The sequence below is a fragment of the Zea mays genome, chromosome 4 (assembly GCF_902167145.1).
Source record: "Zea mays cultivar B73 chromosome 4, Zm-B73-REFERENCE-NAM-5.0, whole genome shotgun sequence".
NCBI classification, from domain to species: Eukaryota; Viridiplantae; Streptophyta; class Magnoliopsida; order Poales; family Poaceae; genus Zea; species Zea mays.
The window spans coordinates 246,111,816-246,132,719 of NC_050099.1; the positions used below are offsets into that span (position 1 = coordinate 246,111,816).

The following is a 20,904-nucleotide window of genomic DNA, read 5'->3' on the forward strand; positions in this document are numbered from 1 at the left end:
AGAGTGTCGCGCGCGCGTAGACCGTGCAGCGGTGCAGCCGTGCAGGCAAGCGCAAGCATGGAGCGCGCACGGTACGGTACGGTAGGTGGGGTGGGGAGCGCTGCCGGCGGCTCGGCTGCATGCGCCTGCTTGCTTGCTCATCGATCGGATCTTCCAAGCGACGACTGGTTCCATTCCACACGACGCTATATCGGCAGGCTGCTAGGGGCGAGCGACGACGACGACGGGGGGGTTTTCTTGCGCGGCTAGCTAGCTTGACCAACCTGTCATGCATGCAGAGTAGTCGTCGTACTCGTACGTACGTGTCGGAGCCACGCGCCCTGCCTGCTGCTGTCCACGTGGACCCGGGCGAAGGACACGTACTAGCAGTAGATGAGTAGAGTACCAAGCAGGGAGCGAGAATACATCGTCGCCGGTCCGGTGATCCGGTCGGTCTCCCCCTGCCCTGATTGCCGGCACACATTGTTCACACACATGCATGTATACGCATCGTCACTGCTAGATCGATACGTATGTATATAGGAAGCGAATATGCATGCACGCACGCACGCACGCCGTGCAACCGACGCCGACTCGTCGTCGTCTCGTCCACGTACACACGGCGGCCGCTGATCGATGGATTATACGTGACGACAAACGCTCCGCGCCTGACCTCACACATGTGGAAACTGCATGTGTGTTGCGGCAGCACAGCTGGGTCAACGTCCACGACCTACCGCCGCTTTCCGCTGTCGTCGACACGGCCGTACAAAGTCCATATGCGTGTGTGTGCGGCGGCTCTGCTCTGCTTCCCCCTCCCACACGTGCCACGACGCGCTGGTCAATGTCCCTGTCCCCATCTAGCTCGTATATAGTACGTGCAAGGAGATCTCCACTGCTTCTCGATCATCTTGACAACATTCTTCCGTATACCTTCTTCCTGGAATGAATCTTGAATCCATCAATCTGCTTGTTGAGCATGCACGGCGTCTAATCCATCTGATTATTGCTTGCAGAGGAGAGATCTTGTCTCCTCTCTCTCTCTCTCTCTCTCTCTCTCTCTCTCTCTCTCTCTCTCTCTCTCTCTCTCTCTCTCTCTCTCTCTCTCTCTCTCTCTCTCTCTCTCTCTCTCTCTCTCTCTCTCTCCTGTACATCAACCGACGTTTATTTGCATATGGTATGATTCCCTACTAGACCGCCCGTTCGAAGCCTACCATCATATGCATGCATGCACATGTGTCCTGCACCGTATACACGGATCGTCGTCGTCGTGGAACACGTCAACCTTGGTAAGCTTACTACTAGCTACGAACGTCACTCGCGATCGACAAAACAGTCAAAGCTCCGATCCGATCCGACGACGACGCGGATGCGAATTGCGCACGACGAAAACGACGTGCATCCACACTACAGGAATCAGGAAGATTCCCGTCGGCCATTTTAATTCTCGTCGACCCGAGCTCGGGCCGACGGGAATTAAATAACTCCCGTCGGCTCCATTCTAGCCCACGGGCTTTATCTTAACTCCCGTCGGCCAGCCGCCAGCCGACGGGCTTTAGTTTAACTCCCGTCGGCCCAGCCGCCAGCCGACGGGAGTTAACTAATTCCCGTCGGCCCTGACGCCAGCCGACGGGAATTAATTCTTTATGTGCCCGACGCCGCCGCCGCGCGGCTCATTTTCTCGCTTGTCTCTCTCGGTTTGACGCCGCCGCCGCTCACCACCGACGCCGGCCAGCCGTGGGGCCGACGGGAATTAATTAATAACTCCCGTCGGCCTAGGGAACCGACGGGAATTAATTAATAACTCCCGTCGGCCAGCAGAACCGACGGGAATAAGCCGTAATTCCCGTCGGCCACTATCTAGCCGACGGGAATTAATTATTCCCGTCAGCCGCCGATAGGGATAACCTTATCCCCGACAAGGGACGCCCGTCGGCCTGAAACCGACGGGAATTAAGTGTTTTCCTGTAGTGCCATATATACATGCGTATGCGAAAAAGAAAAAAAGAAAATTGCCCGTGACCACATCAATAATATCCAAAAAAAAAAAGCTCTCGCTCGCTTAGTCGCTTTGTACTCCTATGTCTTTAGCAAAATAATGACGTACGTACTACTAGTGCCTTTTCTACTTATGATGATGGTGATGCTGATAGTTGTCGGCCCTCAAACTCATGACCTGGTAGCTTATTTAGATGGTGTTTGAATGAACTAGAACTAATAGTTAGTTAGCTAAAAATTATTAGTTGGATTAGCTAGCTAACAAATGACTAGCTAACTATTAACTACTTTACCAAAAATAGCTAATAACTGAACTATTAGCTAGAGTGTTTGAATGTTTTAATTAATTTTAGCCACTAACTATTAGTTTTAGTGCATTCAAACATCCCCTTAGTTTGGCTTCAAATTACAGGCACTACTACCACAGAACGCGCGCAAGCGGCACCTTTTGCACTGAGGCTGAGGCTGGTGCCTGTCCAGTCGATCAGTTTGGGCGTTCAAGAGAAACCGTGGATAGGGATAATTTCTTATATATCTTCTTAGACGATAGAACTACCGGAGTTACTCTTAGAATCCTTTAAACTGTTGCTCTTTCGAAAAGCGACTTGTCCGAGAAGCAGATGAAGTAATGAGAGACTGCTGTTTAGTACGACTTCTGCTTAAATCTACGAAGAAACTGTGCGACAAGTTATACCAAACAGAGGATAGAATCCTTATGCAATGCGAGGTCAGGGCCGTCAGGGTCAGGCCAAGTCCATATTGCAGGCCCAATGCAAGCTTGACCCCTGAATCGGATGCACGTGCCTCGTCATGCACTTAGAGTCAAGGCATAATAAGATTGCCGAGACCCATGTCATGGCCTCTAGCTAGCTTTTTTTTTTCCGCATCTCCATTTTCAAGTAGGGTCGAGACTAGCCAGCTACCTCACTCACGCTACTACGACTGACCGAATCAAAGCCGGATAACCCAAGGCAAGGCCAAGGCACCACCAACTCACCCCTACTCTAACCCATCTGTTCCAAAATATATACAAAGCCAGACTTCTCTAGCTTTAAATAAACAATTCTATACCAACTATTTTACAGGTGCGTGAATGTGGGTGGGTTGACAGGGACACAAGACAAGAGTCGTGGGACTTGTCAGCAGTCAGCACCACGAATTCTTTTTAGTTCCATGCACTTGCATGTTCCTGATTACGGTTTAGATCGAAATTCATATATTCGTTCTTGTTTGGTCGAAATTCATATATGTACCAATCAATGCGCTTGATAGTACTATGATAATCCACGCACTTGCTCTGTAGAATCTCGAGCTTTCCGATTCCTTGCACACCTCCATCCACGGCTTGGTAGCAATTTTCAGGAGGCATGACAGCAGAACACCACAAGGCGAATGTAGGGGGGGAGATTTTGATGGTTACATACTGCAGTGTACAATTTTCGTCCAAATTGTTCGACAGTTTTACAGGCACGCACTTACTGCCAGGAAAAAATCTCTAGCATGATTTCATGAATCAACAGCACGGGCAGCTACATCACAGAGCTTAATGGATGAAAGGGGAAAGAAGAAAGAAAAAAGGACCATACTGTAACAACAACACCAGCCCCAGTCGTCATTCTACGGCAGCGTTCCCGTCGAGGCGGCCAGCGAGCCAGCCAGCCAGGAGCATGAACGGCGGTCGGGGGAGTCAGTTTCCTTGCGGAGCAGCAGCCAGCGTCTACTCTGAGCATCAGGTACAACAGCCAGAAGAACACACAGCACGATGGATCCCTACACGAGACAGCTAGGAGTGTTGGTCGTTGGTGGTCTCTTTGTCGTCGCCTGATTTCTCACCGGTAGTTCCGTCTATGAAGCGGACGATGATAACTGTGATGTTATCGGAGCTTCCCCTTCGGGAAGCTTCTTCGAGAAGCTTGTTTGCTGCTTCCTGGGGGTCCTGGATAGGCTTGACCATGGCAACAGCTTCCTGTAAAATACATTACATCAGGTGGAGTGACAGACAGACAGACCAATTGCACCGAAGGAGATATTTAGTAACATCTGTAGGTACCTCATTAGTGACAACATCCCAGAGTCCGTCGCTAGCAAGGATGAGGAATTCAAGGGAGCTGTCGACCACCTCCTCCTGATTGTAATAGCAAAAGCCGTTTTCAGATGGCTACAGGGGGGTTGGGAGTGATGTATGACATTGCTTATGATGGGATCCCCGTTTTTAGGCATTTATTACAAACGCACCATATTTCCTCAAACCATGATATGTTTGGAAAAAATATCCAGGCAATCCATAGTAAAAACAAAAATGCATGACAAACCTTGATTTCAGGGTCAGCAACAACATACGGCTTCAAGAGTTTATCACCAAATGCTCGAGAGACAGCGAGAACGCCACCCACTCTCCATGTCCCTACAGATTTCGAATAATCAAACAGTACAAATAACAGTAACGGCACGTACTGAGATAGATGGTTTCTTTTTATTGAAAAATTCAGAGGAACCATTACCAGCCCACATAACAAAGCCCCCTGCATCCTCAATTCTTTGCCTCTCATCTGTCTGATCAGGTTTGTGATCCCTTGAAACCGCAATTGCTGCAGGTCAAGATGGGGAAAACATCATAAAATTGTTGAAGTGTAATGCGATTAGATTGGAATCCTGACAAACGATTTGAGAAACTGATTCTGATTCAGCACCAGAAACGTTTCTAAGAAGAAACTGAACCCAAAATGTTTCTGAGAGAATCTGGATCTCTACCAAATGCACACAGTTCATCCATTCGTTATGGGGAAATACTCGTCCAGGAAAATACACAGCAAACAGAAGTTTCTGATACATGTGTAAGTATAGGAATAGACACTGAGATATGCCATGTTACGACGGTAAACTTACCCTGTCCTCCTTTAGAAATAACAGCTCTAGAATCTCCAACATTTGCAACAAGCAAACGATCACCTACAATAATAGCTGTTGAGGCAGTTGAGCCAGCATCTCGAGTTTGAGTGCTATCAGCTTTCAGAAATTCTGAATCTGTGCGGTTGTAAGTTTCAGCTGCAGCAAAAAAAAAAAAAAACGGGAGGATATCAAGACCATCATATGTCAGTGTAGAAGTCAAAAGTCCTCAATAGTTAGTATGAGCATACCAATAGCGGCCTTGGTATCAGTGATGAACTTTGGGTGTTTGATTAAATTGCTGAAAAGATGCTGCTTAACGTACTCAGCTGCTCTGACTCCTCCGTGACCTACAGAAACAGAAAAAACATGCTCACCTTATAAGTGAAAATATCAATGCCATCGTGGAGCGCTGGCATTAGAAGAACCAACTGAATTGATATGATTTCAGATGTCACTAGGCAATACATACCATCATACACACCAAACATTCCAACTTTCTCTCCGTCAACGTCGTCTATCCTTGCCTCATAGAAGTCCTCCATCGATGCTCTTTTCCCGGGAGAACTTGCAACTCCATAACTGAACCGACCATTTTCACTATTACTGCAGGTGGAAACGTTGTGTGTCAAATAGGTGTGTATTCGGACTCACACGACATTGCACGCACTGTTATATACAGGGCAGAAAATCAGTATGAGGAATTTCCTATGGCATAGATAAACTGATTGAGCTGACAGGAAGCTTGGGTGCTTCATGTTCCAGAAAAATCCAGGATCTAACTCCCATCAAGTTCATCAGAGTAACAGTAACTTTTTCTTTCTGTTTTAATTAGTTTGGAATGGAATGCAGTCTATCTAACACACTAGTATGCTAAGTTATTACATTATAAAGATTAAAGAACCAACATAAGCTCGTCAGCCGTTTGCCACCAAGCACCAAATATAGACAGACTTGCAGACAGAGACATCTAGCTAGTCAGGTCTGTATTTAGTATGAAAGAGCATGGATGCAATGTTTGCAAGGGGTATACTTAAGTGCCCCAATAGATCAGCGAGGCCAATATGGCTAATGAGCACACGAAATCCTAGAGAATCCTCGGTTAAAACAAAAGGCACGAGGTTTAGTTACTGGAGCTTAGATCAGTCATGTATGTCCCCAATCTTAGCAGATCCTGACGTTTCCGGCACCGGAACCTGAGAAGTGGCTGGCAGCGACAATCATGAGGAGAGGCAGGAGATAGGTACCGAACGATCTGACCCCAATCCCAGGGCAGGCAGCGACCCGCCCTCACCATCGACGTGATCAAACAAGTGGCCACAAGTCAGGTTACTATATCAATCGCGCAGATCAAGACGAAAGAATGGGCTGGTCGCGCTCAAGCCCGGTGCCCAATTGCGGCATCACTAATCCACGGCCTCAGACAAGCAGGGGGAAGGGGGTGGTACAGCGTAATCCATTATCCATCCCCGATGCCATGGATCTCGGCTCCGAGGCGTCATAGCCTCCTAAAAGGGGTAGCGAAGGCAACCGGATTGATGGATGGACAGATGGGGGCCAAAGCGAAAACAGAAAGACAGGGAGAGGGAGGGGATAATACCTGAGGTTGGCGGTGTCCGCCGACCCGTCCCCGGCGAGCCCCATGAGCGCCACCTCCGCGCCGCCCTCCCGGCCCTGGCACCAGCAGCAGGAGGAGGAGGAACAGGAGAGCGCCCGCCCCGGGAGCAGGGGGAGGAGGAGGAGGAGCACCACCGCGAGATGCGCGCGGATGGAGGTGCTGGTGGTGGTCCCCACGGCCCCTCCTCGCGCATGAAAAGGGGCGTGCAGGGATGGGGGGAGGGAGAGCCGGGAAGCAGGGGAAGGGGGGAACGGATGGACGAGAGGAGAGGGAGGCGTGCAAGGGAAGCTGCTCGCGTGCTTTCCTTTGAGTTTGAGGAAAGCAGAGGAGTGGATGAGAATGATCGGGGAGCGGTTGACGTGGCGGGCCGCCGCGACTGGACGGTGGACGCACCCGACCCCGGCGACCCGGCCGTGTCGTGGGCCGAGAGATGAGTATGTGGGCTGACGGTCTATATTTATTACATGTCGTACTGCTCTAAAATTTAAATGTTTTTAGGCTGTGTTAGGCCGAACGGCCTACAAGTATGGTAATACTCACGATTAGCAACGGCCACATTTCTATGGATAAAAACTCTGAGTGTAGGTTTAGATGTAAGTTCGTTTTTATAGACATAGACATAGATACATGTTTGATTCTCGATCTAATATTTTTTTCTCGCAGGTATAAAAATGGTAGATATAAAAAAAGTAACACATATTGAAACGATATATTATAGTAGTTATGAAAGGTTTATGAAGAAATAAGAGGAGCATACCAAAAGAAAACAAGATATCACATCTTTCACGCTCAAAAAACCATTTGCAAATTAACAACCCATTTTCATGGATCTTATTGTAGTTTTTTTTCTCGCAGTACCATATTCTTCGTCACCTCGAACCCTTGATTCTCCTTATTTTGCATCTTCGCTGGTATCGATGATGATATCAATTACCATGAATTAGGGCTAGTTTGGAAACTCAAATTCTCTTAAAAACCACGTCTTTTTGTTGAGTAATCCATATGGGTGCGATTTGAATAAGATAATTAGTTATTAATTGGATGTAACCCCCTTGGTTTTGGCTCTCCTTGTGTCCAAGGTGGCCCTTAGTGTCCTCACGGGAGAGTGTTCAAGAGCGTCGCTCCCCTTGCATGATAATGCAAAATAGGCTTATTGTTGACAAAAATCAATTTATATAGTAGTAGTTTTAGTGTAGCAAACAGTAAAACCATCCAGTTTTGTTGGTATGGCTTTTAAACTAAATCTTAAAAAAGATCTAGAAATTTGTCGTAAAAGATAGGTGTTTTCTAAGCAAACTCGGCCCCGGCTGCCCGCCGCGACTGGACGGTGGACGCACCCGACCCCGGTGGCCCGGCCGTGTCGTGGGCCGAGAGATGAGTATGTGGGCTGACGGTCTATATTTATTACATGTCGTACTGCTCTAAAATTTAAATGTTTTTAGGTTGTGTTGGGCCGAACGGCCTACAAGTATGGTTATACTCATGATTAGGGACACCAACGACGGTCACATTTATGCGGATAAAAACTCTATAGTGTAGGTTTAGGTGTAAGTTCGTTTTTATAGACATAGATACATGTTTGATTCTCGATCCAACAAATTTTTTTTCTCGCGGATATAAAAAATGATAGATATAAAAACAATGCAACACATATTGAAACGATATATTATAGTAACTTGCAGAAATAAGAGGAGTACCAACAGAAAACAAGATATCACATATTTCACGCTCAAAAAATCATTTGCAAATTAACAACCTATCTTTACGGATCTTATTGTAGTTTTTTTTTTCTCGCAGTACCATATTCTTCGTCACCTCCCTTGATTCTCCATATTTGCATCTTTGCTGGTTTCGATGATAATATCAATTACCATTAATTAGGGCTAGTTTGAAAACTTAAATTCTCTTAAAAACCACGTCTTTTCGTTGAGTAATCCATATGGGTGCGGTTTGAATAAGATAATTAGTTGTTAATGGATGTAATCCCCCTTGGTTTTGGCTCTCCTTGCGTCCAAGTTGGCCCTTAGTGTCCTCACGGGAGAGTGTTCAAGAGCATCGCTCCCCTTGCAAGATAATGCAAATACGCTTATTGTTGACAAAATCAATTTATATAATAGTAGTTTAAGTGTAGCAAACACTAAAACCATCCAGTTTTGTTGGTATGGCTTTTAAACTAAATCTTAAAAAAAGATCTAGAAATTTGTCGTAAAAGAGAGGTGTTTTCTATGCAAACTCGGCGGAGAGCAAACAAGGTTTCCTAAAAGACGATGACAATGGCGGTGGTAGCGAGAAGCAAAAGGGTGGCGAGGGTCGAAGAAGTCAAAGTATGTATAATTTATAAAGGTGGCAAAGAATCCTGGAATGGATGAACAATGTCAGCAGTGTCAAGAACCTAACTATTTAGGGGTGCTTGTGTTGAGAATCTTCATCAACAAAGTATGTATATCACAACAATTGTTGGATTCTCCATCCAAACAACAAAACCATGTAATCAATGATACAACAAGCCTGTTTTGTAAATTTTTAAAAGGTTTTTGTTGTACTAATTTTATTACACTTTGTAGTCTTTATCCACTATAAAAGGGATGCAGTAGGGCACACACCATGGTTTTGCTAAAAATAGTAGGAATGGACATCGATGCACTTCTCCTTTACATATGTATGTTTATGGCTTACACAAGTAAAATGGTGGCTTCCCGTTGCATCAATAGTTCCATTTGCATATACACTTAGGAACCACTTACTCCTAATGCTGAAATAGCATAGCATGTTCTATTACGGACAGACCCACATGAAGGTGTAGGTGGACCATGGCACACCTTAAGCCAAGCCCATCAAGGCCCCTCTCTCGCCCCGTTCGTCCGTTCCGACCAAACTTCCAACGTTCCTTCGCCTTTAACCTTCCACATGTGACCAGCGAACGCCCAAGACCAAGACTCCATGAGGCGCGGTTGCGCGAGTCCACCATGTTGTTGTCCACCATCCACGAGGCACAAGTAGGAGACCGAGACGCCAATGTCGCTCGTGCCCCTAGCCCTAGAGCCACCTGCTGTCGCGTGTCGCCCTTGGCCTTAGCGCTCGCCACCGCTGCTCCTAGCCCTAGCGACTAGCGCCCATCACCGTGCCCAACCAGTAGACGACCAACCCTGCGCCTCGACCTTTACTCATGTGAGCTATCCTCTCTAGCAAATGTAGATATATATTGCAATTTTCTTGCGATTATTAATGTTCGATTGTAGATATTTTTCAAGGTTTATAGTTTTAACATGCTCAAATTATTTGTATTTTAATGTATACAACTTTCGCACTTAATTGTTGAAGGTTAGACTTTATATCTATTTATCGAATTAATTACTTAATTTACTATATATATAATAGAATTGTATATGAAACATTTATTGTGGTGTGTTTTATGATTTGCTCAAAAAATACACAACCATCAAAATATGTCCTATTTTTCTCTAAATTATTTAGAATATGTTGTTTGCGGCATCTATATGAGTAAAATAACAACTTATGTGTTATGAGTTTAGTCTCTGTGATGAGTTTAATTTATGAAACTACTATGTTATATAAAATAAAATATTGATGAAACCTACGCTCTCAATGGATGATTTTGTCATTTTGTATTATAGACATTTAGTTCATGGCTCAGAGAGTTTGCAATTGTGGCAATAAATTTTTATCCCATGAAACTCACTTTTTTTTTAAAAAAAATAGCATATGATCAAAAGTGTTTATATGATATCTTTTTTCAAATATACTTAGTTGTTGTTTGATAAGGACTTCGTGAATGTAAGTGAAAATGTAATGGTCGTCGTGATAGAATAAAATGTAACCGAAGCCTGTGATTGATTGTTTACGACTTGTTTGGTCGGATGCGGATTGAAGGATGAAATTAGTTTATTTTTCCCTAAATCTCATCCAATCCCCTTTTAAACAAAAAAGCCCTTAGACTCTCTTCAACAGGTTCCATCTACCCTAAATTTTAGAGGAGATTCTAATCCTTTATGTATCCAACGACGTTCTCTAAACAATTCTCTAAATATAGAGAACGTTGCTAGATTATATATATATATATATATATATATATATCCGTTTTAATGTTTAAAACAATAGATTTAGTAGAAACTAAAATATGTACAATACATTTGAGAGTATGACAAGTATATACATATAAAAATTAAAAGTAAAATATATCTTCAATATAAGTCTTAGGGGATATAGGGAACATTGTTGGAGAGAGGGAGTTATAGAGAAGAGAACCTTTTTTAGAGACTATAAAGCACATATATAAAGGATAGATTTAGGGCATGTTTGTGACCTTGGCCCGACAGTTTGGCTGTGCTCGCGGGATGCAACGCATGTGTTTATATGGCTTGACTTGCTTTGGAGCTCGGTTCTGCTCGTGCAAAATGGCTCTTCAGTCTGGCTCCCAGGAAACGAAGGCAGACTCCATTTTTTTTGAGCTCAATTGCTCATGGCGCAAACCAGTTGCTCGTGGCTGCTCCCAAGAAACAAAAGTGGCTCTTAACCTGGCTGCCTACGTGTGGCAAACATCAGTTCACTTAGCCAGACTTATTTGATACAAGTGCGTAAATAAGATATTTTGTTACAGTTGAGAATTGGGATCGACTAACTTCAGGCTGGACCATACGAGCCGAGCCGACCAGATACGCGTCACAAACATGTTTTTTTTCTTTCGACTGCGTAAGGGATCGAATAAGCCATATTTTGTTAACGATGTGATCCGTTAAATTCATACAATCATACGCAACCAAACAGATGGAATCAATTTACACTGTGAATTGATCACAGCCCGAAAAGCCACGACCAAACAACACCTTATATGATAACTTATTAAAAACAAATAAAACTATGATGAATATTGTCTGAAGTAATTCTAAAAAAGTCATATTATTTTGCAAAAGAATACTTTTGAGAAAGTTTATAAAAAAGCGACAATTTATTCTAACTTTTTTTGTGTTTATTACCACTTTTCTGCAACCAAGAAAAGGCAAACCCACGCGCGGGCTTATCCGAAGTTCCAAAACAACCCCTTCGTTTTGCTTCCCCTCTTCGATTCGGTCCTTTCCTTCCCAACCAAACCCCCTCAAACCTGCGTTCAGGGAAAAACATCTTTCTTTCTCTCAGTCAGTCTATTCTCCTCCCACTTGCAATCCAAACGAAAGCAAGAAGCCGCCGCCGCTTACAGCTAGAGGAGAGGAGAGAGAGGGGAGGGAAGGGAGGGCCCGAGAGGGAGGCTCCAGGGGCCCTGCATTGCGTCGGGCTCGGGACTGTCGATTGGGCCGCCGGGATGGATCACGGCGGCGAGGACCGCGTCGTGGCGGCGAGCCTCGCGGCGGCGCGGCGCACGCTGCGCGCCGGCTTGGACAAGTCGCGCGCGCTGGGCCACGCGCTAGCCCGCGCGGGGCCCCGCCTGAAGGAGATCCAAGCGGCGCTGCCGGTGCTGGAGGCCGCAGTGCGCCCGATCCGCGCGCCGCGGGCCGAGCTCGCCGCCGCCGGGCCCCACATCGACCGCGCCGTGGGCCCCGCCGCCGCCGTGCTCAAGGTGTTCGATGCCGTGCACGGTCTCGAGCCGCCGCTCCTGGCGCCCGGCGCCGCGGGCTCTGGCGCGGCTGGGGACTTGCCGGGGTACCTCGCCGTCCTGGCGCAGCTCGAGGAGGCGCACAGGTTCCTCGCCGACAACTGCGGGCTCGCCGCGCAGTGGCTCGCCGACATTGTCGAGTACCTCGGCGACCGTTTCCTCGTCGACCCGCGCTTCCTCGCCGACATCGAGGTCACGCTCGACGAGCTCAAGGCACCCCCTACCGGCGACCTCGACGGAGGGCTCCTGGCCGCCGCCCTCGGTATCCTCGAGGCCGAGTTCCGCCGCCTCCTCGCCGACCATTCCGCGCCGCTCGCGATGCCGCAGCCCGGCGCCGCCGCTGGCTCAACCGCGCCATCCCGCGTGCCTGCCGCTGCCGTCCACAAACTCACCCTCATTCTCGATCGCCTCGTGGCCAACGGCAGGCAAGACCGCTGCGTGGCCGTTTATATCGACGCGCGCGGGGGTGTGGTCAGTGCCAGTCTTCGCGCTCTTGGCCTAGACTACCTGCGTGAGCCGTCTCAGGATGCACAGGCATTGGGACCTGCTCTTGAGCTGTGGGGGCGGCATCTAGAGTTTGTGGTCCGCCGTCTCCTCGAGTCGGAGCGGCAGCTCTGTGCCAAGGTGTTTGGCCTGCATAAGGATGTCGCGTCCGCATGCTTTGCAGAGGTGGCGGCACAAGCTGGGGTTCTTGAATTCTTGAGGTTTGGCCGTGCAGTTGCTGATGCCAAGAAGGATCCCATCAAGCTTCAGCGTCTGCTCGAGGTGTTTGATTCTTTGAATAAGCTGAGACTGGATTTCAATAGGTTGTTCGGTGGCAAAGCATGTGCGGAGATTCAGAGCCAGACAAGGGACCTTGTCAAGTTGTTGATAGACGGTGCTGTCGAGATCTTTGAGGAGTTGATCGTGCAGGTGGAGCTACAGCGGCACATGCCTCCCCCAGTCGATGGGGGCGTGCCACGCTTAGTTACCTTTGTTGTCGAGTACTGCAACCGTCTGCTTGGTGAGCAATACAGGCCCATGCTTGGGCAGGTGCTAACTATCCATCGCAGCTGGCGCAAAGAGGTGTTCAATGACAGGATGCTTGTTGATGTGGTGCTAAACATTGTCAAGGCCCTTGAAGCTAATTTTGATGTTTGGTCCAAGGCATATGACAATGCTACGCTCTCGTATCTCTTCATGATGAATACTCATTGGCATTTCTTTAGGCATTTGAAGGCTACTAAGTTAGGAGAGATCTTGGGTGATGTGTGGCTGCGAGAGCATGAACAATACAAGGACTACTATTTGTCAATGTTCATCAGGGAGAGCTGGGGAGCACTTTCGCCACTACTGAACCGGGAGGGATTAATACTGTTCTCCAAGGGCCAGGCTACGGCAAGGGACCTGGTGAAGCAGCGCCTCAAAACATTCAATTCAAGCTTCGATGAGATGCATTGCAGGCAATCATCATGGGTTATACCAGACAAGGATTTGCGGGAGAGGACATGTAATCTTGTGGTGCAGACTATTGTTCCTGCCTATCGGAGCTACTTGCAGAACTATGGGCCACTTGTTGAGCAAGATGGAAACACCAGCAAGTATGTAAGGTACACTGTTGATGGTTTGGAGAAGATGCTCAGTGCCCTTTACATGCCCCGGCCCAGGAGGGCTGGGAGCTTCCAGATCAAACACTCGAGTGGTAAGATTGCCAGTGCAATGACCAGCTTGCATCGGAGTGCTTCTGCAGTGAAATAGCCTCCATGGAATAACCCAAAGATTGGATCAAAATGATGCAATAACCGCTATGTGGCAAATGATTCATTTGACCCAGTCGGCAAAGAGGCCCGCACTAGATAGGTGACCCAATAAGGCAATAATGAACCCATGGTCAGAGTAGTGGTGTCATTATATGAACATAAGTTACTATTTAATTAGCATGGAGAATAGAAGGTGGCGATCATTTCCTTAGCTCCTGTTAGTGTCCCTGAACATAAGTTACCCATGGTCTGAGATGTTACATCTTTCTGAGCTATCTTCTCTCGGTTTGTACTTCTGTTAGTGTCCCTGGCACCATATCATTCATTTGGAGATATTCAATCAGCTGTGTGGCTATGTAAAATTGGTTGTATTTTAGGTGATCTGTGAGCATTAACTTTCAATGTACCAAAAATCGATCTTAATATATGAGATGGATTATATGGGGAAAAAAATTAGGCCCTGGATTTTTCAGTTAGGATGTGCTATTTGTTTGGTAAACTAGAGCAGATATATACCCCGATACAATTGCATTACATTTAGGCCCTGTTTGGGAACAAAGTTTTTCTTCATACCGGATGCTATTCAGTTCATGGAGTCATGGGCTAATGATGTTTATCGTGTGCATTGATGCAGGATGGATGGAAGGAACTAAGGAACTTGAAATCATGGACACTGCCACACTGCACTATTGGGCATTCGCATTCAGGGCAATAGAAGCATCTGAAATCCGTTTGGAGAATTTTGTTTGTTTATTCCCCATTGCACTAAGATACCTTGGAGCAATCTGACAGTCTTAATGGGCCACAGAAAGTTTGGGCAGGAAACAAACACTTAGTGGCAGATGAAATAGCTTTTGATCTGGACTCGCATCCAATAGCCGAGACACCCTTCTTCCATGCCTGCATGGGGTCATTTAGACGCCGGGGAACTGCAGCTGCCTACCAAACTCTTGATCGAGCTCAGCACCAGCCACCAGGTACATTACTATTTACCATTTGATAACACGGAAAAGCTTTTTTTTTAACCCTTCATCCGACCAGTCCAACAAATCAAACCCATAATGTGGAGGAATGGAATGGGAGTTACTGACACACTGGAAGGTCCAGATTGAAATTGTTGGCAGGACATGGACGTTGGATGAGCATGGGGATTTTCAGAAGGAATGGTTCGTGCAGAACATGCCAATTGTCATAGAGCCATGGAGGTCCTCTAGCGGATCAATCAAGGCCACAAACATGCAAACACAAGAGTCAAAACAAGCACAGGTACCTTTCACAAAAGAGGGGGGGGGGGGGGGGGGGGGGGGGGGGAGAGAGAGAGAGAGACGTAGGCCAGGAAAGGCAAAAAAAAGTTTTGTTCTGAGGTAGGTTGCTACAGCGATACTGTTATAAGGCTATCCGCATCTATACTACTCCAAATTCATATTTTTTTTAAAAAAAAATATCCTATGCTGGTCAGCAAAATTATCTATCCTATATTAGGCTGCCTGCAGTGGGATGCTCTATCATCCACGCCACCGAACGATATAGTCACGCTAGCACGAAAACCAGCTGCAGTGGCATACTCTATTAACTATCACACAGTAGGGACTTTGAAACGCTATATACAGCGCAATACGCCATCGACTCTATCAGTCTTACGCTCAACCGGAAGGGGGGAAGGCGGGCGAAGGGCAGTACAATTGAATAAAATATACGGTTGGCGAACAGCGCAATACGCTACTCCCTCCATTTTATTTTAATTGTCGCTGGATGGTGCAAAATTGAACTATCCAGCGACAATTAAACTATCCGGCGACAATTAAAAAAAAACGGAGAGAGTATCTTCTACAATCATGTTTACTTTATATCTTAACTCGATATCAACTACTTCATCCGTTCTAATTTATAATTTGACTTTTTTACCCTAAATTTTATCGGCTCGTCTTATTAAAAAATCATAAGTATTGTTAATTTTTATTATGATATTGTTTAGTATATAATATACTTTAAATGTGGTTTTTAGTTTTTCATTTTTTTGAAAAAAATGAATAGAATGAGTCAGGTCAAATATGGTAAAAAAAGGCAAACAAATTATAATTTGAGATTAAGAGAAAACTATATCTTTTATCATTTTTTTTTTTGACTCTATTCTTTTCTCACCCAACAGACCGCTTCCTCCTCTCCTCCGATTGGGCGTTCTCGCACTCCGCATTTTTCGAGTAAGAGCTGCATGTACTCTACAAGTACCGGTCATACTCTACAAGTTCCCGCTATGAAGACGACTACGCCGTAGCCTTACCTGGATTTCATAATCCTCAACCCTTAGAGAAGCAACAGTGCAATCATAAAATGTTACATCCCGAAAGGTTATACAACACATCCGAAACAAATACTTGTATAGTAGCAATCCATAATAAACTGTGACATCCAACAGACAACCAAACTGACGACGACACATGCAGCAACAGAAGAGTATGCTGCGCCACACGACAATTAACAGTTTTAAACACCGACACCAGGCAAGCAAAACAAACTTATTGAAATAATATTATCAAGTTCGGCCATTAGCAGTAGAGCAGCGTGGCCTCTTCACTCGTCGTCACCCTCTTCATCAGACTCGGCACTCTGGAGCCACTCGACGAACGGCTTGGCATTCTTGACAACCTGGGAGTCCTTCCCAGCTGCGACAGCATCATTGTACCAGTCCACAATGGTTTCCTCGTCCAGGATATCTCCATCGTAGAGGGCTTTGAGGACAACGGGAACCTCCTTCAGCGCCTCAGGGTTGCACTTCCCACCAAAAGCCTCAATGGCCTGAACCAGAAGGGTCTGGGCACCCTCATCTGGCACAGCAACTGCAAGGTACTTCTTGTTCTTCACAACCTCTTTGGTGAATCCCTTACCCACACCACCAAAGAGAGCCTCCAGGAGAGCATTCATCACGTCCTGGGGAGGAAGGGTTGATGAGGCCAGCACAGCCTTGAGCTGGGTAGGGGTCGGAGCACTTCCTAGGCTAGCCTTGATGTCTCCAATCAGTTCTTCATAGGGACTAGGCTTAGTGACGGCAGGCTTGTCATTAGGGATTTCTTTTGCTGAACCATTAGTGCTTCCATCTTTGTGGGTTGCCTGTTTCATCTTCTTCTCAGTCTCCTCAGTCGACAGCATCACCATTTCAGCAGTTGCTGCACTCAGCTGCTCTTGCATGCGCTGCTTCGCAGCCTCAATTGAAGTGTCAGTCTGCCACTGGACATCATCGTCATCATCATCTGCAGCTGCTTTGTCACCATCATGGCTGCGAGTTGGAGAGGATGAGTGATCCTCATCAGAGCCAGTAGCAGTAGTAGCCTTCTTCTTCAAACCCTTAGCAGTGGAATCCTTGGAACCCTTCTTCTTTGCATCCTTCTTCAGTTTCTTCTGCTCCTCATCAGCAGCCTCACCTTCCTTCAGCCGTTCCTTCTCAGCTCTCCTCATGGCCTTCTTGTCTTTTCCGCCCTTCTTCTGTTCTGGTGGGTTTTTCAGAATGAAGGTTGTGAGCTTGTCCCTCATATCAACATCTGAGACGAACCCACAGGCTGCACATTTCAGTGATATCATCTGGGTCTTTGAGATGAGAATCTCTGTCTCAGGATTTCCACACCCATAACATTGGACATACTTCTTGATGAATACCTCAAGGAGACCAGCCAGCTTTGCAGTATCATGAGCCCCGTTAACCAAGGAAATCCCTGTCTTCTCATCAAATTTGGACTGTGCACCAAGCTCACATCCAAAGTACTTGGTTGTGTAGGAAGCTGGCCTGGCAAGTGCTTTTGCTATGTCAACCATGTTCACAACATTTGTCTTGATACCATTACCACGGCCTTCTATCTTGGTAATCATTCTGGGCATCTTGTACCTGTAGAAGGCATCATCCCTGTTTGAAGCACCAATGTTTTGCAGCGCCATCTTGGATAAAGATTTATGAAGTTGATATCAGATGCGACAAAGTCCACAATCAAGAGTAGATGCTGATCCTTCGAGGAAACCAAGCCGGCTTTGAGCACCAGCAAATGACAAATCAGAACAAGAAAACCAGACAGTCTCTTGACGCATGCAGTGGGACGGAACCTTGTGCCTTTTCCTAGTTGCACGAGAGTACTCTCCCAACAATCCCAAATAAAGCAAAGATTGTTCAGACATAAAAGAAGCAGAAGCTCCTAAGCCCTCCACTTTGTCAGACTGCAGCAGAACAGTTTCTGCTACCTGGTACATACAGCACAAACAGAGAATTGAATGTCAGGAAGTGATCAGACAGTACCAATGTGAATGGTGTCCAACCTGAAGGTTCCCTTGTAGGAAGGGCAGCATATTGCATTGGTTGTATGACAGAATAGCTAGTAATGTGAACTGAGGTGCAATTCAATCACGTAAACTGACAGGAAACTAAACACAAATGATTATTCTGTCACCAAGAACCAAACTTCCATGTAACTACCAAATACTTCCAAAAAACTTTGGAAGAGAATAAAATTTGGTTCAAAGTATACATGGAGATCCATCATTCAACATATTATTGTATCGATTTACAATAATGAATTTCCTGGATGAATGCATGTTTAGTTTGATAGCTCACCAGCAAAGGAAACAATAAATTAACAGCTGGGAAACAATTCCCAACCAACAGTCCAAGTCATTGCATCCCATGTGCATAAGGAAATACTAAATACAGAAAACCATACCAGCATATATAAACAGAACTAGCAAATAGGCGATTATTGTCCTTAAGACTACAACTGGTTGGCAAACTATACAGCATCATTGCCCCAGATATTAAGATAAGATAAGCTATTAGAAATAATAAACCCAGACAGCAATAATAAACTAAATCCATATCCAAACAGAGCTAGAATGCAAATATGCCTACCAATATAAACCACACATAAATAGCAGCAGGCAAGCACATATATATTACAGGATCCAAATTGTTACTACCTATCCAGACAGAGCTAAAACTCGAATAAGCAACAAATCTATACCAACAGTTCAAAAAATTATTAATCTGACGTAAACTAAAATGATACCACAACCTAGCATATAGGTGAACGTTTAGGATCACCAAAAATACCTATTCAAACAGAGCTCGAACGCAAATATACAGCAAATCTGTTGTAGATGCACAGTTCAAAAATTCACTAAACCAGTCACAAACCAATATCGTATGACCACCGAATCTGGGTGGTGTTACCAAGCAAACCCTAACTAAATCCTGGTTAAATTCCTGCGGATACTCAAACCCTGGGTGGTGCTACCAAAGAAACCCTAATTAAATCCTACTTACGGTTGCTTACTGATACTCAAGACCCTGGTTGCCCGCATCAAAACCACCCGGGATCCGATTCGAAACTTACGAACCGTTCCCGTCCTGCCCATCGAAAAACGCCTCGCCTATCAGCTACCACGCGCGGCGCGCAACAGGATCCAAAGCCACCTAACCCCAACCCAGACGAATCGAATCCCATCGCAACGAGCGGATCGATGAACGGGCTATGGATGCTCACCTGGAGAGGGCGACGGAGATCTGGAGGGGACGACGCGCCGGGTCGGACGAGATTGGGTCGATAGGTTGCGGGGAACAGCGGCGAGGCGATGCGGTGCAGGCGAGAAACGGAGGCGGGCGGCTTTTATAGGAGGGCAGGAGGTGTTGGGGATCAACCACAGACCTAGGGTTGCCGACTTGCCGGCCTCGCATTCTCTGATTTTTGTCGATTTAAAACATTTTTGTCTGCTTTTCTTTTATTTTCTTTTTCGTGTGACCTGGCGTGAGAGCAACTAGAAGCCTTTATATTCTTTTTAATTATTATATATTTTTGGTAAAAAAACTCCCATAGCTTTTTAAATATTTATTTAAATGTAGTTACTTATTTTGAATTTCTCGTTGGCTAAATCTATAAACTAAAAATAATACTTTAAAGTATATAAGTAAGATACAAAAATATCAAAATATAAATGTATATATATAGCGATTTTATATAAATAAATATTCTCTTCAAATAATTTAGAGAGCGCAATTTAAAAAACTTCTCTTGTCCGCTTTAGTATTTCTCAGGTTTGCTTTATTTAGTTTATTTGTTATTTAGAACAACTTCAAAAGGCTAGGTATAATTGAAGTTTTGAAGGTTGTAAAAAGAAATAAATAGGATTGATGTATCCAACAAGCTCTCCAATTATAAATAATAAGACTAGCTCCAAAAAAAATCTCTAAAGGGTCATGTACCCTAAATTTAGAGAATAAAGTCGTCATCTATTCCCTCCAGCAACGTCCTCTAAATTTAGAGAATGTCGTTGGGTACTCTATATATAGAGTTTCTCTAAAAAGTTCTTTATTCATTTTAATACTTCAAACAACTAGTTTAGCAAAACTAAAAAAATATATAATACATTTAAGAGTATGACAAATACATATGTATAAAAATAAAAAAGTCTCTAATATAAGTATTTACGTATAGAGAACGTGATTTAAAAGACGTTGTTGGAGAATAAGAAAATATTGGGGATGAAATATTTTAGAGAATACTGTAAAGTACGGATATAGAAGATATATACGGAGTACGTTGCTAAACTCTCTAATTATAAATAATAACTAATTAAATCTCAACAACCCAATATTGCGCAAGAAATTTCTTCTCCGTACCACCGGACCCCTGGAAATTGTTTGACGGCCGCTGGATTGTTCGTTCCCAGCAACACGGCATCTCCTTCCCGGACAACACCTACGGCCGAGACTATGGGGCTGTTTGGTTCAGCTTTTTTCTGGTCAGCTTTTCTGAAAATCTGGCTGTGGGGAGAATCTGGTTGTGGGAAAAATTTGAGTATCATTACGATTACGTGTGGAGGAAGATAAAGTTGTTCATAGTGCTCATGATCTAGAAAATGACGGATTCCTACTATTACAACGACTCAACCGATTATGTGTTTATGTTGATTTTAGATGGTTTTTGTCCTAACGAATTTTATAGAAGCTGGCTGAAAAGCTGAGCGTTTGGCAGTCCGCAGCAGCTTTTGGTGGCCAGAAGCTGGCAGAAGCCGAAACAAACAGGCACTACGAAATCTGTGGA

The 20,904-nt window shown here is 45.2% G+C and overlaps 3 protein-coding genes across 4 annotated transcripts; 1 reads left to right on the top strand and 2 right to left on the bottom strand.

Annotated features, from left to right (window-relative positions):
* Positions 1-3,390: 3,390 nt before the first annotated feature.
* LOC542176 (putative protein phosphatase 2C family protein) lies at positions 3,391-6,799 on the bottom strand. The gene is made up of 8 exons (NM_001399038.1): positions 6,464-6,799; positions 5,336-5,469; positions 5,115-5,213; positions 4,864-5,022; positions 4,479-4,565; positions 4,290-4,381; positions 4,028-4,102; positions 3,391-3,943 (listed from the first exon to the last, which is right to left on the bottom strand). The coding sequence occupies exons 1-8, from the start codon at positions 6,505-6,507 to the stop codon at positions 3,761-3,763; spliced, it is 873 nt and encodes a 290-aa protein (NP_001385967.1). The 5' UTR covers positions 6,508-6,799; the 3' UTR covers positions 3,391-3,760.
* Positions 6,800-11,536: 4,737 nt separating this feature from the next.
* On the top strand, positions 11,537-15,284 carry LOC103654917 (exocyst complex component EXO70A1). 2 transcript variants are annotated; one of them, XR_004857987.1, is made up of 3 exons: positions 11,537-13,770; positions 14,463-14,805; positions 14,936-15,284. XR_004857987.1 is itself a non-coding variant. In XM_035967561.1 (2 exons), exons 1-2 carry the CDS (start codon positions 11,799-11,801, stop codon positions 14,615-14,617), a joined length of 2,127 nt encoding a protein of 708 aa, XP_035823454.1. In that variant the 5' UTR covers positions 11,537-11,798; the 3' UTR covers positions 14,618-14,918. The 2 variants fall into 2 exon arrangements, 1 of the variants encoding a protein (XP_035823454.1); XM_035967561.1 differs by lacking the exon at positions 14,936-15,284 and having other exon boundaries at positions 14,463-14,918.
* Positions 15,285-16,150: 866 nt separating this feature from the next.
* LOC542450 (Eukaryotic initiation factor-5) lies at positions 16,151-19,478 on the bottom strand. The gene is made up of 2 exons (NM_001112008.2): positions 19,348-19,478; positions 16,151-18,052 (listed from the first exon to the last, which is right to left on the bottom strand). The coding sequence occupies exon 2, from the start codon at positions 17,753-17,755 to the stop codon at positions 16,400-16,402; it is 1,356 nt and encodes a 451-aa protein (NP_001105478.2). The 5' UTR covers positions 17,756-18,052; positions 19,348-19,478; the 3' UTR covers positions 16,151-16,399.
* Positions 19,479-20,904: the final 1,426 nt, after the last annotated feature.

Coding starts and splice junctions, on each gene's coding strand:
- LOC542176 (NM_001399038.1), bottom strand. CDS start 6,507: ATGGGGCTCGCCGGGGACGGGTCGGCGGACACCGCCAACCTCAG. Junction 5,470..6,463: donor GCGGACACCGCCAACCTCAG/GTATTATCCCCT, acceptor TTCCACCTGCAG/TAATAGTGAAAATGGTCGGT. Junction 4,103..4,289: donor TTGCTGACCCTGAAATCAAG/GTTTGTCATGCA, acceptor TATTACAATCAG/GAGGAGGTGGTCGACAGCTC.
- LOC542450 (NM_001112008.2), bottom strand. CDS start 17,755: ATGGCGCTGCAAAACATTGGTGCTTCAAACAGGGATGATGCCTTCTAC.
- LOC103654917 (XM_035967561.1), top strand. CDS start 11,799: ATGGATCACGGCGGCGAGGACCGCGTCGTGGCGGCGAGCCTCGCGGCG. Junction 13,771..14,462: donor CCAGATCAAACACTCGAGTG/GTAAGATTGCCA, acceptor GCATTGATGCAG/GATGGATGGAAGGAACTAAG.